This window comes from Typopeltis vanoorti, chromosome 12 (assembly GCF_054136105.1).
Source record: "Typopeltis vanoorti isolate ZY-2024b chromosome 12, IOZ_Tvanoo_1.0, whole genome shotgun sequence".
Classification (NCBI taxonomy): Eukaryota; Metazoa; Arthropoda; class Arachnida; order Uropygi; family Thelyphonidae; genus Typopeltis; species Typopeltis vanoorti.
Genome location: NC_143560.1, coordinates 117,116,898 through 117,139,518, shown reverse-complemented (window position 1 = coordinate 117,139,518; position 22,621 = coordinate 117,116,898). Strand labels below are relative to the sequence as shown.

At 36.1% G+C, this 22,621-nt stretch overlaps 1 protein-coding gene across 1 annotated transcript in view; it reads left to right on the top strand.

Moving 5' to 3' along the window:
- Window positions 1-22,621, top strand: part of LOC150101165 (mitochondrial glutathione transporter SLC25A40-like) — a 101,697-nt gene that overhangs the window by 19,147 nt on the left and 59,929 nt on the right. The window contains exons 3-4 of the mRNA XM_090401799.1: window positions 5,837-5,904; window positions 8,635-8,765. Coding sequence (XP_090257925.1) covers window positions 5,837-5,904; window positions 8,635-8,765 — 199 coding nt within the window. The remainder of the gene's footprint in view (window positions 1-5,836; window positions 5,905-8,634; window positions 8,766-22,621) is intronic.

Below are 22,621 nucleotides of genomic sequence, written 5' to 3'. Positions count from 1 at the left end.
TTTTATCTGCCTTTAATGTAATTATCTGCTTGTTTTTGGCTCTGCTAGCATTAAAATTTCCCCTATCGGCGATTTTTTTTTGTGGAAATCATCTCCCCATGCCTTCAAAAGTCTCGATATAAAATTTGGTCTCATTCCATTTATCGGTTTTAGCTACAGATGCTTCCAAAGAGGGGAAGTTATTTTATGGCTACCCTGTATATCTATATATATATATATGCATGTTTCGCATAATCTGGAACCCTTCTATTTCTAGAGACCAAATGTAGTTCAGGCCTTCAGTAAACAGGATGGTGGTCTCATGCTGGGTGATAAAATTTATTTTCTACCTGAAGACAACCACAGATATTCATGTCCATGTCAGAATTCAAACCTGCAGCCTGTTGGTTGGAAAGCAAGTATTAACCACTTGTGGAATAGCAGTTGTATACATACATTGATCTCATAACCTTGATTTCTTTGCCCACACTTCCAGTCAAAACCCAACCTGTCTTTTCATATAATTCAAAACCACAAGTGCAAGATAGTTTACACTTCTGGATAAGATAGTGAGTCAACTGTTTTCAGATGATGAAAGATTGAGAGAGCAGGTTTAAAAGCACAGCTCAGGTTGACCTCTTTTTTAGTACTCTGGTGTTGTTCTAATGCTAATCACAACACATGGTTGCTAATTCCATGAACACCTCTCAACTCAAATTAGGAAGTTTTCTTAGTTGATTTGTTTCTTTGGAATGGTATCCATTGATCATTTGATGATAAACATTGCTTTTATGGAATCTATTTTTATAGTAGTAGAGTATAAGGAATGAGCTCCATGAGATAACTTTTGGGCCAGACTTAGTCAGGGTCGTGGAAGCCACTATGGATGGGTTTCTACATCCAAACTGCAGCTTGCAATTCACAGTCTATAGCCTGTGCATTGTAAGCTGCAGTTTGGATTGTTTCAACACTGTTTAGTAAAGAAACAACTGACAGTGTTTCTAATGTAAATTTGATCCTGGGATGGGTTGAGCTTTTCTGAGGAACTCATTTCTCATCTTGACTGGTTCTAAGCTACAAATATGTCTTTCTCATATCTTAGTCATTTATAGTGGGTGAAAAAATGGATACAGGAACCTACTGTTGTGTAGTTCTTCACTAGTTGCTAGTTGGGTATCACTATGCCTTCAATAATTTTGTAGAATTCGTCATGAAATAAAAAAATGGTCTGCAGTTCCATTTCACCAGGGAAAGGGAATCATGACTGACATATACACTCACTCACTCTCCCTTTGTTGTTGAGATGGCTTCATCTGATGCTACATGCAAAGTAATGGTGTTATGTTGATTGGTTGGAAAACAAGTCGTCTCTCTAGATCTCAATAGAGATCTAGAGAGAGGACTTTTTTTGGGGAGGAGAAGCACGTTTAAGTTAATATGGGTAATTAGAATTTTGAATCTTTTAAGTTACCATTTTTGTGATTTTACCATTGTTCATCATTTACGTTATCCTTTTTCTGCTGAACTTAGAACCTTTTGAGATTGCTAACTGTATGTGAAAAACAAAGTAAAATCTATCAATTATATATTTGGTTTAATCCTATATCCAAGTGTAAGCAAAACAAAGTTTGCACCTGAGGTATTTTCAGGACTGGGGCAACTCGTGGGAAAAGTGGTATAAGTTCTCATTGCTTGCCTTAGTATCCCATAATGAAAAGCACATCTCCTTGCAGACATGTATAATGCTATGCATTAAGGGAAGGATCACTACCCAGATCGGTTTCGACCTTTATTGAGGTCTCATCAGTGAGTCAGACCCAGAGGTAGTGATACTAATGTGGAAGTAATGGAGGAGTCATATTTCCATATGCCAGTTGCCAAAAGGACCCTTCTCTTAATGCATATCATTATACATGTCTGCAAGGAGATGTGCTTTGCCTTATGGGATACTCAAGATTTAATCTTGGGGAGGGGCGAGTTGAGTAGACGATTTAAGAATACACACTACCCATTGCATATGACCTATGACTGATCATCTGCAGTGATCGCCAATACATAATACTCCTCTGGCCTGGCTCAGGCAAACGAAGTAGCTCTCGGTCCGCCTGAGCACTACTTTGTTCACCTTGCATTCACAACTACCGTAATTCCCGAGAGCTATAGGGTATTCCCACCTTATTGACCACTAATGCATAAGCAGTATGGAAATAGATATGACACAACATAAATTAAAAAATAAATTTTAATTTGGAGAAGATTTTTGGAAAATTTTCTAGTGTTTTTTTCCTTTTTTCGGGGGGGAGGCATCCCCCCCATGGGTGCGCCACTGCCCTAACCCAAATTGGAGCGTTAGAATGTAAGTTGAGGATTTGGTTACTGCAGACTAACCAGGCATTTCAACATTATTAATCACTTAGATTGTGATAGTCTGGCCATAAGTTATATCAGCATTGTAGACTTGAATACTTCATCCAAGTTAAGTGCCACAACTCATGCATTCTAACATGGCTAATGTTAGAATGCATGAACACAATTCATGCACTCTAACATATTTCTGTTGAAATATGTGAAGAATATTTCAACAGAAGCATTATCAGTAATTTCCTGTTGAAATATTCTTCACAACTCCATGTGTTTTAAGAAAATGTCATTTGTGGTATAGCAACCTGTAAAGGGTGGTAAATAGTACACTTTAAGAAGGAAGAAATCTATAGATTAGCAGTCATCAGCAAAGAAAATATCTTTTTACATGAATCATGACTAAGTTTTGAACCTATTATGGGTAGGCAAGAGTTATGTAATCCTAGTAACTTGCTCTGGAGACCAGAGCAGAGTACTTAACTTTACTACCTGACAGGTCTCATGGCAGGTAGTAAAGCTAATCTCTTCCACCTAAATTTTTCATAGATATCCACTCTAGCTGTGGAATTTGAACCCATTAGAGCAGAAGTTCTATTCACTCAACCAACAATCATTTATTTTGAGAAGAAAAAAAAAAAAACACTTTGAAATTCAGTATGTGTTATACAATGCTTGGAAAGAAGTCAACAGAAACTGTGGTGTGAGGAACAAAGAGCCATGGCAAGATGTGGGATCTCCTTTCACTGCAGTAATCCTATGGGACATACATTCCATAAGAGTGTGATTGTGATCAATGGGAATTTTGGACCATTCTTTTTGTAGGCATGTAATGAGGTCCTAGATTGTTATGGGATGTGGATGCACTTTGATCTCACCCGATGCTCCAGTTCATCCCACAGATGTTTAGTAGGGTTGAGAGCAGGGCTCTATAGAGGATGGTCAAGCATGGTTCACATTCATCTCCACAATTTATGCAGTTACAGCAGCAGCCTTGTGACATGGTGCATTAGCTTGCTAAAAGAGACAATGGTCGGTTTCGTAGAAATTCCGCAAAGTAGGAAGTGTTGCATTATCCAGAATGTTCAGATACCTCTCCGATTCAGTGTTCATGGCACCACATACAGAGGTATGGGGCCAACCCAGGGAAAATGACCATGCCATTGCCTAATTTCATAGTTGGGATTATGCACTCTGGTAAGAGATGTTCACTGGACATCTGCCACACACACACACACACACACACACACACACACACACACACACACACACACACACACACACACACACACACACTCATCCATATGCTCAGTAGAGGATGTTGTGCATTGCTTTGCTCCATAACACATCTTTCCAAGCTTTCAAGTCTCACTGTACATGCTCTTTGCATCACTGAAGACAATACTGCATGTTGGTTTGGGTAATGTGGGACTTGCATATTGTAGTCCTACCTGGAAACCTATGTTGCAAGCCTTTCTGAATGTTTTTGTGCAGATTTATGTTCAAGTCGATGCCTGAAGTCTGCATTCAACATGTTGGCAAACAAATGGTGGTTTTTACAGATTATCCCTGCGTTTCCATCTCAGTATGATATCAATGATTGTTGACCTGAGATTTCAACATGGCATCCTATCACAACTCATCTTTCAAATTCCATTAGTTCTCTTCTCACAGCTATTTCACCTAGACGCAGTTGCAATGACTTGGGAGAATGATATTCCTCCAATTTATACCAGGCTACAAACATGACTTGTTACATGGCAAAATTGCCCACGTGGGTGTCTGTTGATTTTTTTTCCAAGCAGTGTATATTCTTTGGTTGGTTTCTATTTTGAAATGCAGTGAAATTTGTTGTCATCCTGCAAAAGAGTTTATGGAAAGAAAAACCCTGCCATTTCTGCGTATGATCAGCTAAACTTGCCTTTATTAGAAAATCCATTAGAAATCTTTTTATGCTAGATTCCCTTTGAAAAGAAGCTTAATGCTCAGAAGATGTAGTTTCTACTAACTGTTAAAGAATGTCTGTTATTAATATGCATTATTTTATGCACACCATATTTTATTTTGTATCATCAAACTGAGATATTAAAACCAGCATTTATCCATATTTTTATGCAGTTTATGGCTCATTAGGGAGGTTTTATAACATGAAGTGGAGAAATTTAAAAAAAAAAAGCATTGTGTAATAATGTCATTTTTTAACACGGTGCGTCTTGAAAGGATAATTTCGGTATCTTAAACTACAGGGGAGGGTAAATGAATGGAAAAGCAACTTAATGTAGTAAAACAACAAAATAAATGCATGATAAAACTTAATTAGTATGGTGCATATCCATATCAGAATTAAAAAAAAAAAAATCTCTTTTAACCTCTATCCCCCCCTCCCACAACACTGCAAAATCTCTTTTCAGTAGAGGATGCCGCACATTTTATGCTTTTAAACTATTAGCAGATGACCAATTCATTCGTGAATACACTTAATTAATGCTACACTAATGTTTATGAGTATTAATCAAAATTAATGATCATAAAGAAAGCAGAAAATTTCATATTCTTCAATTTGATGTTTTTGTAATTGCTTATGTTGAGATGGTAAATGTTGATTCAATTCCATATATTTACTATTACTTAGGTTACTCTTTTTCAATAATAGTAGTTATTAAAAATATCACGTAGCATTCAGTAATCTTAAACCATAATAAATTTAGTTTAATCCTTTATCCAAGTGTAGGCAAACAAAGTTTGCACCTTCAGGACTGAGGCAACTCGTAGTAAAGGTGGACCAAGCTCTCATCACTCCTTGTCTCAGCATCTCCCATAATGCAAAGCGCATCCCCTTGTGGATATGCTTAATGCCGTGCATTAAGGGAGGGTCACTACCTAGACCGGTTTCAACCTTTATTGAGATCTCGTCAGCAGGAGCCAGACCCAGAAGTGGTGATACTAAGGCAGAAGCAATGGAGAGGTCATATTTACTTATACGAGTTGCCAAAAGGTGTGCCACCTTATTATAAATTACTCTGGATTTAGAGAAAGATGTTGCAAACAAAGTTTGCACCTGAAGTATCTTCAGGACTGAGGCAACTTGTAGTAAAGGTGGACCAAGCGCTTGTCTCTAGGTCTGGGTAGTGGCCCTCCCTTAATGCATGGCATTAAGCATGTTTGCAAGGGAATGTGCTTGGCATTATGGGAAATGCTGAGACAAGGAGTGATGAGAGCTTGGTCCACCTTTACTACAAGTTGCCTCAGTCCTGAATATACTTCAGGTGCAAACTTTGTTTGCCTGCACTTGGATAAAGGATTAAACTAAATTTATTATAGTCTAACCAAGTGGAAAATAAACTTCCAAAATCTTAAACCATATCTGCAACGTGCCGGAAGTGCAGATGTCACAAGGTTTAAGATTGTGGATTATTCTCCTTATCATTTAAAGAATTGTCTTATTTACATTGCATGTTATTTAATGTTGTTTTAATTGTTAACATATTAATATTAACAGGATGCTTTTGTCAAAATAGCAAGATCTGAAGGGCTTAGTTCACTCTGGAGTGGTTTACCACCAACCCTGTAAGTTGACATCATTTACAAGTTAAGTTTATATAGTTTTGTATTGCATTGCTTTATGGATATTTGAAATTTGATACTCAAGATTATTTTTCTTCACATCATCTTTTAATAATATCATTATCTTTCTAATGGCTGTAAATGAAGCAGAAGAAATATTTGAACGGAGGAAAGCTTTGGAAGATAGTGGTTTGAGGATCAGTATAAATAAGATAGAGTACACGTCTTATAGTGAAGCAGCATGGAGTATAACATTACAGCATATACAGACATGCTGCAAGTATCTAGGTTCGTATGGGCAGATAAACTGGAAAAATGTTTCTGGTAGCTTGTGATTCAAAAGTGTCTAGAAAGTTAAAAGGAAAGGTCTACGAAGGGGTAGTAAGACCAGCACTGATGTATAGCATTGAGACCTGGTAGGTGACCAAGAGATTATAGAAGAGAATTTCTGAAATGAGAATGATGAGACTTGCGAGTGATATAATAAATCCAAAACTCACTAATCTATGTGACAATGAATGTAACACAATTATCTGGGATATTTATCTATGGTGCAACTGGAGAAATTGAAATAATCATGTTACTATAAAGAATGTCATCAAAATCTGTTATTTTATGAATGTGACCATTTCTTTACTTATTTTGGACTAAATAGAGAAACTTGTATGTAGAAACTTTATATGTTATGAAATATAAATCTGATTAATTATGTTTTTGCCATCTTTTGATGCAGCAGGTTTGGTAGTTTATTACGAAGGATATTAATCCTTCATTGGCTTTAAATGTTATAGCATATAACATAATATAAAAACGTGTTGTTGATTTTATTCAGTTGGAAGAAAGAAATTTGCTGTCATCATGAAGAGATTTGATATAAAATGCAAAATAAAGCTAGGCTGCATAACTTAGAAGTACCTTTGCTATTTTTGTCATGTTCCCCCTCCCCTCTGCCAATTGGCAGTCAAGGTCTACAAAACTGGCTGTTAAAAGCTTAATTTTTAGTTATAAATTAATTTCAAGAGACTGGGCAATCATAGAGCTTCAGAATAAGATTAGTGATAGATAAGTATCAGGAACGAATATTCCGGGTATGCGGTGCACCCCTATCAAACAGCAATATCACTGGTATTATATTTTTTCATTTATTCCTGTTAAAGACTTTACTGGTTGTTTCCTGGCTTTCGGTGGTTCCTAAAATTACACGCAATATATTAATGCTTCATGAAGAGGACACTTTTCAACGCATAAACATTGCATCACATTTGTGTTAATAGCCTAGGTGTATGCAGTCACAAACACTGACACCTTTGAACAGTATGTTAAATTTTTAGTGTCCAATGGTTTTAAATGGCCCAGTAGGTGAGACAGGGTGTGCACACTGAGATAATAGCATCCAAAAGTCATTAGCGGCTGTGATTGATTATTGTGTGAAGCAATCCAAAAAAACAAACACAGTAACTCATGTCATTTGTCATGAGTTACTGTGTTTGTTTTCTGAGTTTCATCTGTTTTGTGTGTGAAGTTTGAACCGATGTTTTAGGACACTAATGTAGATAAGTTTTTCATATGTAATTTATAAATAAATAATTTATAACTTTTTTGCCCATATTTACAATGGGAAACAGTGTCGACAGTCTACTGAATGTCCTATTTTCTTCCAGAGCTTAAGCAGACTGTATGATTATATTTGAATGGATTTGTGCATAATTAAGTAAAACAAGTCATTTCAGCCTATCTTTGGTTCAATCCAGAAAAATAATTTCCCAAATGATTACTTTTCACTATTACTGTGGGTATTATCAACTCAAATATAACTCACCCTGACTTATATCTTGCACCCTTATTTTTACTTGACAAAAAAAGAAATTAAAAAGTTGCATATACCTCGCACACAAAAAAAATGTTTGAAACTTTAAGAAATAGATAGTGAATGTTATGGCAGTTTCAGATATTTTGGAATTCAATTGAAGAGAACCAGCATTTCAGCTCAGCAATTGTTGGCTTGCTTTAAAGTTTCAATGTATTGCATAACGAAGGTGAGGAGCCGATTGCGTAAATAACGTTCATAATTAAAATTTAAATGCATTCATTTTATAAATGTGAGCAATTAATTATAATGAATACTGAGAATTTATAAACATCAATTAAATTTTTTTCTTGAAAAAAACTTTAGTTTCTGAAAATCCCCACACCACAATTTTTTAATTTTGGGGGAAAAAAGTGTGAGTTATGTTCAAGTAAATATGGTATACAGCTGTATTTAAAAGTTGTATCAAAATTCAAGTTATCAGTATCTCACTCTAGTATTTGCCAATGATAATCTAATCTTGCCACGAAGCATAAACCCTCTATGCTTCTCACATATACAGTGCACACGAAGCATGGCTATTGTTTATTTCACCTTTATGCTTTCCATGCTGAAAATGATATTAATTGATAAATTAAAAAATTTAAAGTTATTATCCTATAATTAATTGCATTAGACCAATTAAGATGAGTGCTGATGCACTATGCACTTTAAAACTTTTATAGATGAATTAAAATGCAATCGTATGGTCTAATTGACGTGAATTTTGTAGCACAGGTGTCTAAGCCACACAACAGCACACCCAATCTAAATGAGCATATGACCCCATTGCTAAATATATAATTCTTTAAATGTAAAGTAATGTTTTTTTTGCATTATTGCTGTATTTGTTATCTGAAATTGTTTTTGATTTCCTCTCCCCCCAGCTTCATGGCTGTTCCATCAGCTGTTCTTTATTTGACTGTTTATGATCAAATGCGAGAAAGAATAATGAATTACTTGCAGAATTCCCACCAGCCACTTTGGGTTCCTGTTCTCTCAGGTGGCGGAGCTAGAGGTAAGGACCTTTCCATAAACATTCTTTACTTTATAGAAGATAGTTGTGATTATGGTTGTACTGCTCAAAAATAAATCTTATTTAGTAAGGTCCAAACTTGGGAATTGACATATCAACAAATGACACTTAAGCTTTCTGCTCCCTTAACCTCTCAACCAGCTGAGGTGGATGAAATAGCCAAGACTACCCTTGATTTTTTCATGCATCAAAATTTCATCAGTATTCTGCCTTTTATCATGCCGTACCTCCCTCCGCCGTTAATCCCTTTACGGCTGTTTTTGAGCCATTAGCAGATTAACTAGTAGCAGTTTTGGTGGCATTGAAGTTTACAAGGTTAGCCTTATCTCGCTGAGATATAGCTACGAGATCTGAGTTCAGGTCCTCAGGATCTACCCTGGTTGTGGTAGATCTTGAGGATTCTAATACTTGAGCATTAAGAGGTTTGTTAAATGATAAGGAGGAATGGAGTGTATTGTGGTCAGCAAAACCATTGATAGGATTGGAAATTTGTAAGAGTAGGTCATTTATATACAAGAGAAAGAGAGTGGATGGGGAAAAAAAAAAAAAAAAAAACCTGGGGCACTCTTGCATTGGTAGCAAGCAGGGGAAGTCTGAGGAGAGTAAGCCATCCACCATGATACATAGTGAGTGACCATTGAGAAAGTTGGTGATCCAGTTACCTGAGTGAGAATGGCAGCTTGGTGAGTAGGCCCCTTTGCCAAACCCAGTCAAATGCCTTTGAGATGTTAATGGCAACCATGTGAGTTTATCCAAATTTCTCCATAATCTGAGTCTATAGGTGGGTGGTGAAAGCAAGAAGGTCAGCTGTAGATTGCAAGTGGCAGAATCCATACTGTGGCACTGATTAGTTGATATGTCTCTAGGTGGTTCAAAAGTTGGTGCTGATGATCTTCATAATTTTTGAGAAAACAGAAGTAGAAGTGATAGCAGTTGGACAGTAGTTCATTTGTTGACCATTTTGAATAGGTGATACAGGATAGGTATTAGTTCTAGGGCATAGTTTTTTAACACGATAGGTGGGATAACATCAAGACCAGATGCTTTGTTTGTGTTCAGGTTATTAAGGATTCTTTGAATTTCTTTTTGTTTGCAGACTGTGGGAAATATGAAGAAAGCCATGGGAGTGGAGGGAACTTTGCCCAGGTCATCAATGCAGGAATTGAAAGAAGAGTGATGCAAGTAAGTTGCCGTTGTCTTTTGGTGAGGTGACTACAGTACCATTAGGATGTGAGAATGGTGGAAACCTGGATGGGCAGAAGTTGTGTCCAATGGCCTTGGCAAGGGACCAGAAGGAGTGACTGCCATTTGGGCAGGAGGTGAGTTTGGAGCATGTGACTCCTTCATATTCTGACTTGGACTTGATAATTTTTTTTGCAACTGTTGCAAACTGCAGTATAGGCAGACAGAGAAACTGGACTTTTGGTCTCGAGCCAATTGTGGTAAGCAGAAGCATTGGTACACTTTTTTGAGAACCAAGGCTTGGATGGTAGCTAAGAATTTGGAGTGGAATAGGGGATGAAAGTCTTCATTCCTGTGAGGATTTCTGTTATTTGGTCCGAGTATGATTTGGCATTTAAGACTGAAGCCCTACTTCATCGACCTAACCTCATAACTTCCTCAGTATTCCAAAAGTGTGGGAAATATTTATGTGAACAAAAACTGCAAATTCGGTCTGCCATTTTGCTGTTTGAAAAATATACTCTTCTGCACTACAGTGCAATAAACTTCACACAAAATCATCCAAAGTTCTTATATTTGCTTCTACTATTCTATGATAACTATAGAATATCATGTAACATCCCAGTAAAAACAAATTTATTATGTAAATAGTTCATCTTATGTATCGTAAGACATCATCAGAATGTTTTACGAAGTTGAATAAAGAAACAGAAGAGTGCATGTGTTAAATTGGAATCTCTCTCTCTCTCTCTGTATGTATATATACAGTCATGTATTCATGGATTAAAACTATTGAGTTGAAAATAATTAAAATTAGTCAAAAATAATATATAAAGAGATTACAAATTAATTTAATATAATTGAGGTCAACGATTTTTGACACTTTTGGAATAGTGAGGCAGTTATGATTGAGGTTAGGTTGATGAAGTAGGGCTTCAGTCTTAAATGCCAAGTCATACAATTGAAAAATGAAATTACTTCTTTCTGATTGCAATATATACTCCCAGCTTAATACTGATCCTACCAAATATTAACTCAAAAAAACTCAAGTTATTGGATAAAATAACATCCATGGATCAAGAACCATCAAAAGGCTTAGAATATACCATACAAGACCCACTTAGACCTATTGTGGATTCTACTGGCAGTCCTAATATAAAATATCAAGATTATTGCCTCTGCCCCTCATTGACCACTTAGCTTCTTTGATAAAAAAATTCCATAGAATTTCTTACAAAATTTAAAGACAAACTGGAGTTACAGACATGCTAGTAAGCTTTGACATTGCCTTTCTCTTCACAAATATCCCTCACAAAGAGACAATAGAATTTCTAACCCAAAAATTTCTATTAAACATAGTGGATTTATTCAAATTTACAATTATATCTGGTTGCTTCATATGGAAAGATAAGATATATAAACAAGAGAAAGGAACTGTGATGGGATCATTCTTATCACATAACCTAGCCAACTTTTATCTTGAGGAACTAGAAGAGAAAATTTTCTCTCTTGCTCAAAAATAAAAATTTGGTTGCGGTACATCTTTGCAGTTTGAGTCGCACAGAACCAGAACTCCACTCATTTCTACAAAAAAAATCAACAACCTACATCCTCATTAAGTTCACACTAGAAAAAGAATCATCAAAATGTATTTCCTTTCTAGATGCACACATCCAGCATAAATAAGAAGGATCCATTTCTATCTTATTTATGCTGGGAATAAATAAAGAAGACAATATTTTCAGTAGAAATATGTCTACTGAAAATCAACTTTCAGTTTATGGAGGTGAGGAAAGGATGAGAGGGCATCCTTGGAAGCTGAGAATGAAGACTGCCAAGAAGGGCGTGAGGGCTAGATTTTTCTCTCAGAGGGTGGTGCGTGGTTGGAATGGATTGCCTTTGGATGTTGTGAGTGCAAGCAGTGTGAATGAATTCAAGAATAAGTGATAGTTGGTGTGTGTGTAGTATGTGGCTTCCCTCTATGAGTCTCTGACTCCCTGGCGGTCTCTCTTAATAATAATATATCAACCCACCATTCAACTCAAAAATATGGCATTAAAAAATTCTTAGCATCAAGAGCACACAAGATTTGTTGTGAAGCATCTCTAAAACAAGAACTGGAAATTGTCAAAGAAACAGCCTTACTAAATTGATATAATCAAAGAATAACTCACAAAAATCATTAACCACTCAACTATACAGCAACCCAGACAAGAAGCCCACAGGACTCATATCATATATCAAAGGCATCTCTGAATGTCTGGAAAAAATTATGAAATATATCAACTCACTGCTACCTCATCCATCAACCAAATTCATAACCTGCTACCTTCTCTAAAAGACAAACTATCACTAATGATGGCATATAACAAGTGCAACTTGTCGTACTATGAACAAACAGGATGATTTATAAATAAATGCATCACTGAACATGAAGACAACATTGTTATATCTATGTCTATATTTATATCGATGTTTCTATATGATTTAATATAGTTGTTTACTTAAATCTATCCTTCTTACCTAAGCCTTACTCAAACGAGTCCTATCACCTGCGCCAATTGTTATCGTTCGTTCTTCTTCTTTATATATATTTCTATCGTTATTATTATTGTTTTTTATCAGTTTTCTACACTTTCCCATACAGTTATTTCCTTTCCAGCTTCTATAATAGTTTTCCAATAAGTTAAATAAATCAGCTACCACTCTCCTTTTCTTAAACAAACTGTGATTCAGGCCATTCCCAAATTTTGTCATGTGTAATCCTTTCATGCAATAGGGCTTTGTCTAAGTATGGGACAAGGCTATAAATTTATGTCCTCTGAGACAGTCCGCCTGTTAAATATTGACGAATTTATTTTTTGCTGTGCCAGCCAATATAGAGGATAGATAAGACTCTTATCCAAGGTGGCTATCTCAGAATAATACACAGTAATAAAATTTCAAACCTTAAACTAACTAATCTCACTTCTCTTTGTTTTACATGAAGTCATGGCCTGAAAGATCAAACTATATTCATATGTCCCTCCCGCTAGGTTCGATAGTAATTTTATGTGTGTCTATTTGAATTCATAAAATTGGCTGGATTCAGGCAAATGATTATAAAACATATTTATTAAGGCTTAAAAGATATACATGAAAAGTATATGGTACATGATTAACTTAATCACCTTCCTAGCAAAATTCTGATACCAACTAACACTATAATACATAAATCATAACTTGGACCATAGAGATTCTATAAACATACAAATTTCCAGCTTAAATTATCTTATCATCAATCACTCTAGGGTCACTAATCATATCTCACAATATATCAAAGTTATTTCACATACAGATCCCTTCTAGGGAAACATTCTTCAAACAGGGACAGGTTACTGCCAAATGGGATAATCACTAAAGTTCTCTATAACTTGTCCATTCACAAATTAACCTATAAAGTCTCTCATATCTTTAATTTGAAATCGGATACTTTAACATTCTATGTTACCATCCCTTGGAATGACTTTCTGTTCTGTCTTCAGCCTTGTCTTGACATCAAGGCACCGTTGTGGACTAACCGTTCTTCGGGTCATATATGATAGCAGCACGATCAGGATCTCCGGGACGATAAGGCGATGTGCTGCTCTGGTCTTTCTCTGGAACCACAGGAACACATCTGTATCGTCGGTCACACAGTACCGCTTAGCTATTCTGTTATGAAGAGATAGCTAGCCTTGCCTCGCGAACCTCGATAAGCCTTTCATGACTTCTACGGCCGACCCGGAATCATCCCATTGGCTGAGACGGAGAGCCAACGTCCACGAGCCCAGGAACCAAAAAAAAAAAAAAAAAAAAACGCCTCGTGTGGGGGGAGCTTGACCCTTATATTTTCCCTCTCTTTCTCGGAGTCTCTCGCGATTAGCTACGTTATTTGCCGTGCGGCACTCATTCACTTGCACGTGGCGTTCTTCCGAGAAAGCATTCTAGCTTCGCTCTCCTTATAAATTCTCCTTCCCTTAGGCCATATGTTGTACTGGACAGCTAAAGTGTGACCTTTGGACTATAGCTTACACTCAACTTGCTTTCGCACAATACATAGAATGGGATACTCGAATTAAATAATAACCTTAAATAAATCCCTTTATCTGACTCTATACCAAACTGGTTAAGTCTCACATTTCTTAAACCAAACATTTCTTCAGTTTTGCCTTAAAGTTATAATGTACATTTCAATTTTCATGCCAAAACACATTTGTCTACCTACGATTAGAGGTAGTTGTTCCTGAATAAATTAAACTTTCATTTTCAATTTCCGACTATTCAGGACACAACAACAACATTCAGCTTATCAAACCTCACAAATCTGGCCTGGCACAACACGGAACTGACAACACTAACTACATGATCCAATAGGTAAACATCATGCTGTTGCATAGATCCATATATAAATATGAACATATATATACAAAGAAAGTGCTGATGCCCTACTTTATCGAATTAACCTCAATTGTAATGACTGCCTCACTATTCCAAAAGTGTGGAAAATTATTATCCTCAATTGTATTAAATAAATTTGTAATCTCTTTTATATATATCATTATTAACTAATTTTAATTATTTTTCAGCCCAGTAGTTTTAATTCATGAACATGTGATTGTGTGTATACATTGAGTACTGTTTCTTTATTCAGTTCCTTGTTGTTTGCTGCTTTTACTGATGACATCCTACAATATGTAAGAGGAAATATTTACAAAACATTTTCTATAGTTATGGATACTCTACAGGTGCCATTATACAAGAAATATTCTAGATATTTCTGTTAAGAAAGATATGTTTATGTCAAGAAAGAATGACATCCATTCTTTCTTTACATTCCTCATTTGAGATGGTGCCTTCAAGAGCTTAAAAATCTGACTCAACTTAGCAGTTAACCCAATTACTCTCTTCAATTTCTCTTTACCAAAATTCACTACACTTTAAGACATTCATGCCTAGCTATGTTCTGCATGTGTCACAAGTCTGGCATTAGCTTGCTTCACATTGTAATATGTATCTTCCTGTTTGGGTGGATGGGCCCGTTTTTACATATTTGGATAATGATACAGGTATCCCTTGATACTTGCATCATTATTCACCCCCCCCCCCCCCCACAACAATATGGAGTCATTAAGACACTATAAAACAGGGCTAAACTAATCTGTTCAAATGACAATGCCCTAACCACTGAACTAAATAACATCCTTAACACTTTCTCAGCCAATGGCTACAACCCCCAAAAAATACTAAAACCAGTAAACCATAATCCCCTCCCCCCTTCACAGTAAAGATTACTCTAAACCCATCACCATTCCCTACATCCAGGGCACCTCTGAAAAAATAACCAAAATCCTAAAAAAATATGACCTGACCTCATGTTACAGACCATATAAAAAATTGGCATTCCTTATCCACTCCACAAAAGACCAACCACTTCCCCTAGACCTACCTACTGGTGTATACCAGGTCCCTTGCAGCTGTAAGCTGCCCTGCTTTGGCCAAACCGGCAGGACAGCGAATATCAGAATTTCAGAACACAAAGACTGCATCCGATTTCACCAGTACAGCCACTCAGGGCTTGCAGACCATTCTCTGGATACACGCCACAGAATACGTTGGAAGAAAGCCACAGTAATACACTGCAGCAAGTTTAAATTTGAAAGATTATTCATAGAATCAGCCTCAGCCCTGAAAAACATGCCAAACCTCAACAAACTTGGATGCATGAGACTGCCCCAAATTTGGGAGACGTACTTCATGAGAACTTCAGCCCAGTGACCAAGAATACCTAATATAGCTTGCTAGGGGAGGCACATCAGGACTTTAGAAAAAACAGTAGTTTTTCTCTCTTCGACCTCATTTGCTGTTTGCGTGCACGTGTCTTAGTCTTATGTTCCCATAAAGATGGCAATGTGACGTTGCCGAAATATAGGAAGTATATATTAAAGTTTATTTTAATTTATATTCCAGTATACGTTGTGAATTCCTTAAGTTATTTAATTATCATGGTATCCCTTGATATATGCAGTTTTGATTAGTGCACAAAAAATTATTGTGGGTATAAAATTTGATTAGTGCGGCCCAAAAAGTTTGAAAATAAGCAAAGCGTTAGACTTGGTCAATGAAACCGATCAACCAAAGTTAGTAACTCACTCTCGGTCTCAGTGCTTCAATTTATCAGCAGGGTGTGGTGCGTACAGATGTATATGCATATGTATTACAGTATATGCTTATGGCCTATCCGCATATCACATAATTTTCAAATTATGTAAAGCATTATCCTTCGTAACCATAGCCTCAAAAGAGAGTAATAAACGAAAACTTATTACTTTGGATACTGAAATTGACATTATTAAAAGGTTTGATAATGGAGAAAGCAAAGCAAACATCAGGAGAGCTCTAGGCTTTGATGAATCAACTATACGAGCTAGTTTAAATAAAGCGACTGAGTACCACGAACAAGGCAAAGTGGCATCTGCATCTTTGAATACACAGTGTACTAGGAATAGAGCCCATTAATGATCAAAATGGAAGATTTACTATTTCTTTGGCTAGAAGATTGTAATCAGAAGTGTATTCCCATCGACAGCAATAATCTTAGGCGCAAAGCTTTAAGCCTTTTTTCTACATTTAAAGAAAACAAATATCAAGATGTTACTGCAAAATTTTCTGCAAGCTGGTTAGAAAATTTCAAATCTCATCCGGAATGAAAAATGTAAAATTAACAGGCGAAGCAGCAAGTGCTGCTAAAGATGTTGCAGCCAAATATCCAGCTGAATTAAAGAAAATAATCGAAGAAAATGGGTACGACGATCATCAAATATTCAATGTAGACAAAACTGGCCTGTTTTGGAAGAAAATGCCAACAGAAACATTTTTAGCAAGAAAAGAACGAACCACAGCTGGCTATAAAGCATCCAAAGATCGCTTAACACTTTTACTTGGAGGTAATGCCGAAGGTGATTTCAAATTAAAGCCAATGCTAATTTATCGAACAATGAACCCAAGCGCATTTAAATGCTGTAACAAACAATCCCTTCCAGTAATATGGGAATCAAATAAAAAGGCATGGCTTACCAAACGGTTGTTTGAAGAATGGTTCACTTCGTGTTTTTGTCCCGCAATTAAAAAATACTGCAATGAAAATAAATTAGCTTTCAAGGTTCATTTAATATTGGATAATGCCCCTGGACATCCCACCTCACTTAATGATTTAAATAGTAATGTGCAGGTTGTATTTTTACCACCAAATACAACATCTTTGATACGATACAGCCTATGGACTCAGGAGTCATTTCTGCATTCAAGGCTTACTATATTAGAAGAACTTTTGCCAGACAATTCAAGCTACAACTGGAGACGATCCAATCACTCTAGAGGAATTGTAGAAAAAAAATAAGATATTAAACAAGCAGTTATAAACATTCAGGAGTCTTGGGAAGAAGTGAGAGCAGTCTGGAAAAATTTTTTGCCTGAATCTGCAAAATAATTTTGGTAGTTCTATTAATCCCGTCAACAAAGTTATCGATAATATTCTTTTGATTGGAATTGCTCTCAACTTTGAGAATGTCGATTCGGGAGTTATTGGAATCGCATTCGAAAGACCTAAGTAATAAATCTTCTTGGAATTGAACATCAACAGGCATATGAAGAGGAAGAAGAAAAAGAAACCGAAGAAATGGAAGATGTATCTAAAGAAATCACTATCAAAGAACTTGAAGAATTGTTTAGGACAATTGAGAAGGCAAAAGAACTTATACTAGAGATAGATCCAAATGTAGAGAGAAGCATGAACGTTAGTCACTGTTTAGATAAATAAATTAATTATCGCAAAATCATGGAGGAGGGGTAAAGAGCTGCCACTGTTCAATTTACATTAGATAAGTTTTTTTTATAAAATATACATATTAAGATAAGTGGTGCTTAAGGGTCAAAGCTGTATAACTGAGAGGACATCTCTACATAGCCTTTAAAGGAATGCGGAGAACCGACCAGGACTACTGACCTAATGTACAATCCTCACCTTCTCGTGGTGCATCCTGTTGGATATCTACCTGGATACTGAACGAACGAGGATGGGCTGGATATTTGGGATTTAGCCGACCAAATTGTATTCTTATTGGTTAAACCAAAATACAAAATGATGGTACAACATGACAAAATTTCATGCTGGCTGGGGCGTCGCCTGGTTAAAGAAGGCCCCGTTGTTTTCGCCAGGGAACCAGGGTGATCAGCGAAAAGTCAGCTACTGGAACAAATCTGAAAACACACCCCAACTCAACATCACCAGAATTAAAGATTGGTACTATCAACATAAGCCTGAATAGCAAAGAAATGGAGCTAGCTGAGGAATTAGATAAGTACCAGATCGACATAATAGGGATGACTGAAACAAAAAAAGACAAAAACTGGTGAGATCTTTCTGAGCAATAATTACAAAATGTTATATTTGGGCAATGACAATCAAGGAAAAGGAGTAGCCATAGTATTCAACACAAAATACGAGGCTAATCTTCTTGAATGGCAGGCAGTCTCAAGTAGAGTAATGTGGGCAAATATGAGAATGGGGAACTGGACAATAATTTGACAATTATTTGTGCCTATGGTCCCACAGAAGGTTCTACTAAGGTAGATGTGGAGGAATTTTTTGAGGCTTTAGAAAAAGCAACTGACACAATGAAAAAGGAAAAGTTGGTCCTTGTTGGGGATATAATAGCAGAGTAGGAAATGATTGTTAGACATACAAAAATATTTTGGGAAAATTGGGAGAAAAGAGAAAAGCTAATAATAATGGCAAATACCTCTTGGATTTCTGCTCAGGACATGGACTGGTTATTACTAACACCATTTTCCAACATAAAAATGTGCACAAATTCACGTGGAGAGAAGAGGCAAGGAATAAGAAAAGTCTCATTGACTATGTTATTGTTGATAGTGATGTTTTCTCAATGCAGGACACCAGAGTGTATAGAGGATTTGAAATTGGAAGTGATCACTATTTAGTCTTGAGCAGGATAAAATTGAAATTCATATTGAAAAGAATAACATGTAAGAAAGTTTTAAAGCGAATAAAAGTTGAGCAGCTCTCAGATGTGAACTGTAGACTAAAATACACAAAGATTATTGAAGAAAAAATGAAAGAGTTCGAGAACAGGAACCAAGCCTTGAAGAAAACAATCATTGATTCAGCCAGAGAGGCATGTGGTGAAGTTGTCTGCAAGGATAGAAAAATTAGAACTCCATGGTGGACACAGGAAGTTAAAGAGGCAGTGAAGGAAAAGAAGAAAGCATATCAAAAGTTCCTGTCAAATAAGTCAGCTTGTGCTCTTAGAGAATACAGAGACAAATGTAAGAAAACTAAACTGTGTAAAACTAGCTAAACAAAAGTCACTGGAGGACTTTGGAAAGAACATAGAAAATAAATATCAAGAAGGTGGCAAAATATTCTGGAGGTTGTTGAAAAAAAAAAGCTTAGGAATGCAGGAAAGAGTGCTGTAAAAGGAGTTAGAGATGATAAAGGTGACATGAAAACAGGAGAAAAAAGATATCCTTGAAGTATGGAGTAATTACTTTGAAAAACTGCTAAATGAAACAAGCAGTGATGACAGCACAGTGATAAAAAAAAAAAAACACTCAATAGGCATGCAGTCAGGAATACATATCCATACTTAAAATAGAAAAAGCCATCAAAGGCTTGAAATGTGAAAGGCATCAGGAGTAGATGATATTCGATCAGAAATGCTGAAGTATGGTGGTATAGAAGTCTTACGCTGGCTGCACTGCATTTTAGAATGCCTGGACAGAGGGACGAATTCCTGATGTATGGAGTAGAGCTCTCATACTACCCATATATAAAAAAGGGAAATAAAACTGAATGTAAGAATTACAGAGGTATATCCCTACTGAGTGTTCCTGGTAGGATATATGCAAGTATACTTAGAAACTGTTGAGAAGAATTGTGAAAGAAAAGCTGGGAGAAGAATAAGCTGGATTCTGGTCAAACAGAGGCTGTCAGGATCAGATCTTCACTTTACGACAAATAGTGGAGACATCAGGGGAATATAACAAAGATCTGTATTTAAGTTTTGTCAATTTGGAAAAGGCATATGACAAGGTGCCAAGAGAGAAGCTATTCAATACGCTGCAGTTATATGGTGTCAATGGGGCATTATATCAAGCAATACTTAGTCTATATTTGAGTTGTGAGTCAGCAGTTAGAATTGAAGGAAGTACAGGAAGATGGTTTAATGTTAAATCTGGTGTCAGACAAGTATGTACATTATCCCCTCTGTTATTCATTATCTATATGGATCACATTATGAAAGAAAGTGGTATTAAACATGATATCAAAATTGGAGATGTTAATGTCAGCTCTTTGCTTTATGCAGATGATGTTATACTTCTAAATAAATCTGCTACAAGTCTGCGAGATTCTCTGACTAAATTGAATAACTGTTGTAATAGATATGGTATGAAGGTCAGCAATAAAAAGACAAAGACAATGAAAATAGGCAGAATCATTGAAAATGTCAGCTGTGTTGTGAATGGAGAACCTGTTGAACAAGTAAAACATTTCAGCTACTAAGGCACGATTTTTAGTGAAGATGGTAAATTAAATATGGAAATAGACAACAGAATCAACAAAGCTGGTATGGTAGGAAGTCAATTGAATAAATTCATATGGAATAAGAGAAATTAGTCGGAACACTAAATTAGCAATATACAAGACAGTGTTCAAACCAGTTTTAACTTACGGATCTGAGAACTGCGTCAGAAATAAAACACTTGACCAAAGACTAGAGACCACAGATGTGAGAGTCCTGAGAAAGATTATAGGCGTGAACAGATGGCATCAATGGCAATATCATTAAACACGAGGATATTAGGAAAGAACTTGACATTGTCAGCATCCAGGAATGCGTTAGCAGAGCTAATCTCAGGTTTTATGGTCACTTAAAGAGAATGGGCGAGGAAAGATTAGCAAAACAAGTGTTCTTTGCCAGGTTGGCAGGAAAAAGGACCTAGAGGAAGACCAAGATATAGGTGGATTGATACAGTACAAAGTGCCTTAGACTATAGAAATATAAGATCTGATAATGTTGGAGTCTTGACAAGTAACAGACTTATTTGGTGGAAAATTGTAGATGGGAAGTTAGTAATGATGTAAATTTTCATGTAGTACTATCATATCCTGTACACCCTTTGAGAGTACATGGCAGAATATTGATGATGAGATAGGTTTTTATGTAACAAATATGTACATGTCACCTTAAAAAATAAATGATGTTTAAATTTTTATATTTTGGGATTTATTATAATTATTGCCATTAAATCTTAACATTGAATAATGCATTTTTGATATATGCGGTGTCCATCGAGGATTAATTAACCGCATATATCAAGGGATACCTGTATGTACAAAGTAACATTAGTTATTTTTTGCAAACCAAGCCACTCCTGATCATTTTTCAAAATGGAGTCCTTTATCTATATGCATATATTCATGCGTAACTAGAGTTTATAGGTTAGGTTAGGTACAGTATAATTTATTGCACAATCCACAGTATCTTGACTAAATTGGTAATCTATATATTTAAATCATTAAATATATATTTGACAAGAAATTATCATCATCATCATCATCAAATTCCTGCCATGTACCCTCAAGGGGTGTACAGGATATGACAGTACTACATGAAAAAATTACATCATTACTAACTTCCTATCTACAATTTTCCTCCAAATCAGTCTGTTACTTGTCAAGACTCCAACATTATCAGATCTTATATTTCTATCGTCTAAGGCACTTTGTACTGTATCAATCCACCTATATCTTGGTCTTCCTCTGGGTCGTTTTGCTGCCAACCTGGCAGAGAACACTTGTTTTGCTAATCTTTCCTCTCCCATTCTATTTAAGTGGCCATACCACCTGAGATTAGCTCTGCTAATGCATTCCTGGATGCTGGCAATGTCAAGTTCTTTCCTAATATCCTCATTTTTAATATGATATTGCCATTGATGCCATCTGTTCATGCCTCTAATCTTTCTCAGGACTCTCATATCTGCGGTCTCTAGTCTTTGGTCAAGTGTTTTACTTCTGACCCAGCTCTCAGATCCATAAGTTAAAACTGGTTTGAACACTGTCTTGTATACAGCTAATTTAGTGTTTTGACTAATTTCTTTCTTATTCCATATGAATTTATTCAATTGACCTCCTGCCATATCAGCTTTGTTGATTCTGTTGTCTATTTCCATATTTAATTTACCATCTTCAGTAAAAATTGTGCCTAAGTAGCTGAAATGTTTTACTTGTTCCACAGGTTCTACATTCACAACGCAGTTGACATTTTCAGTGATTCTGCCTATATTCATTGTCTTTGTCTTTTTAATGCTGACCTTCATACCATATCTATTACAACAGCTATTCAATTTAGTCAGAGAATCTTGCAGACTTGTAGCGGATTTATTTAGAAGTATAACATCATCCGCATAAAGTAAAGAGCTGACATCAACATCTCCAATTTTGATGTCAGGTTTAATACCACATTCCTTCATAATGTGATCCATATATATAATGAATAACAGAGGGGATAATGTACATCCTTTTCTCACACCAGATTTAACATTAAACCATCTTC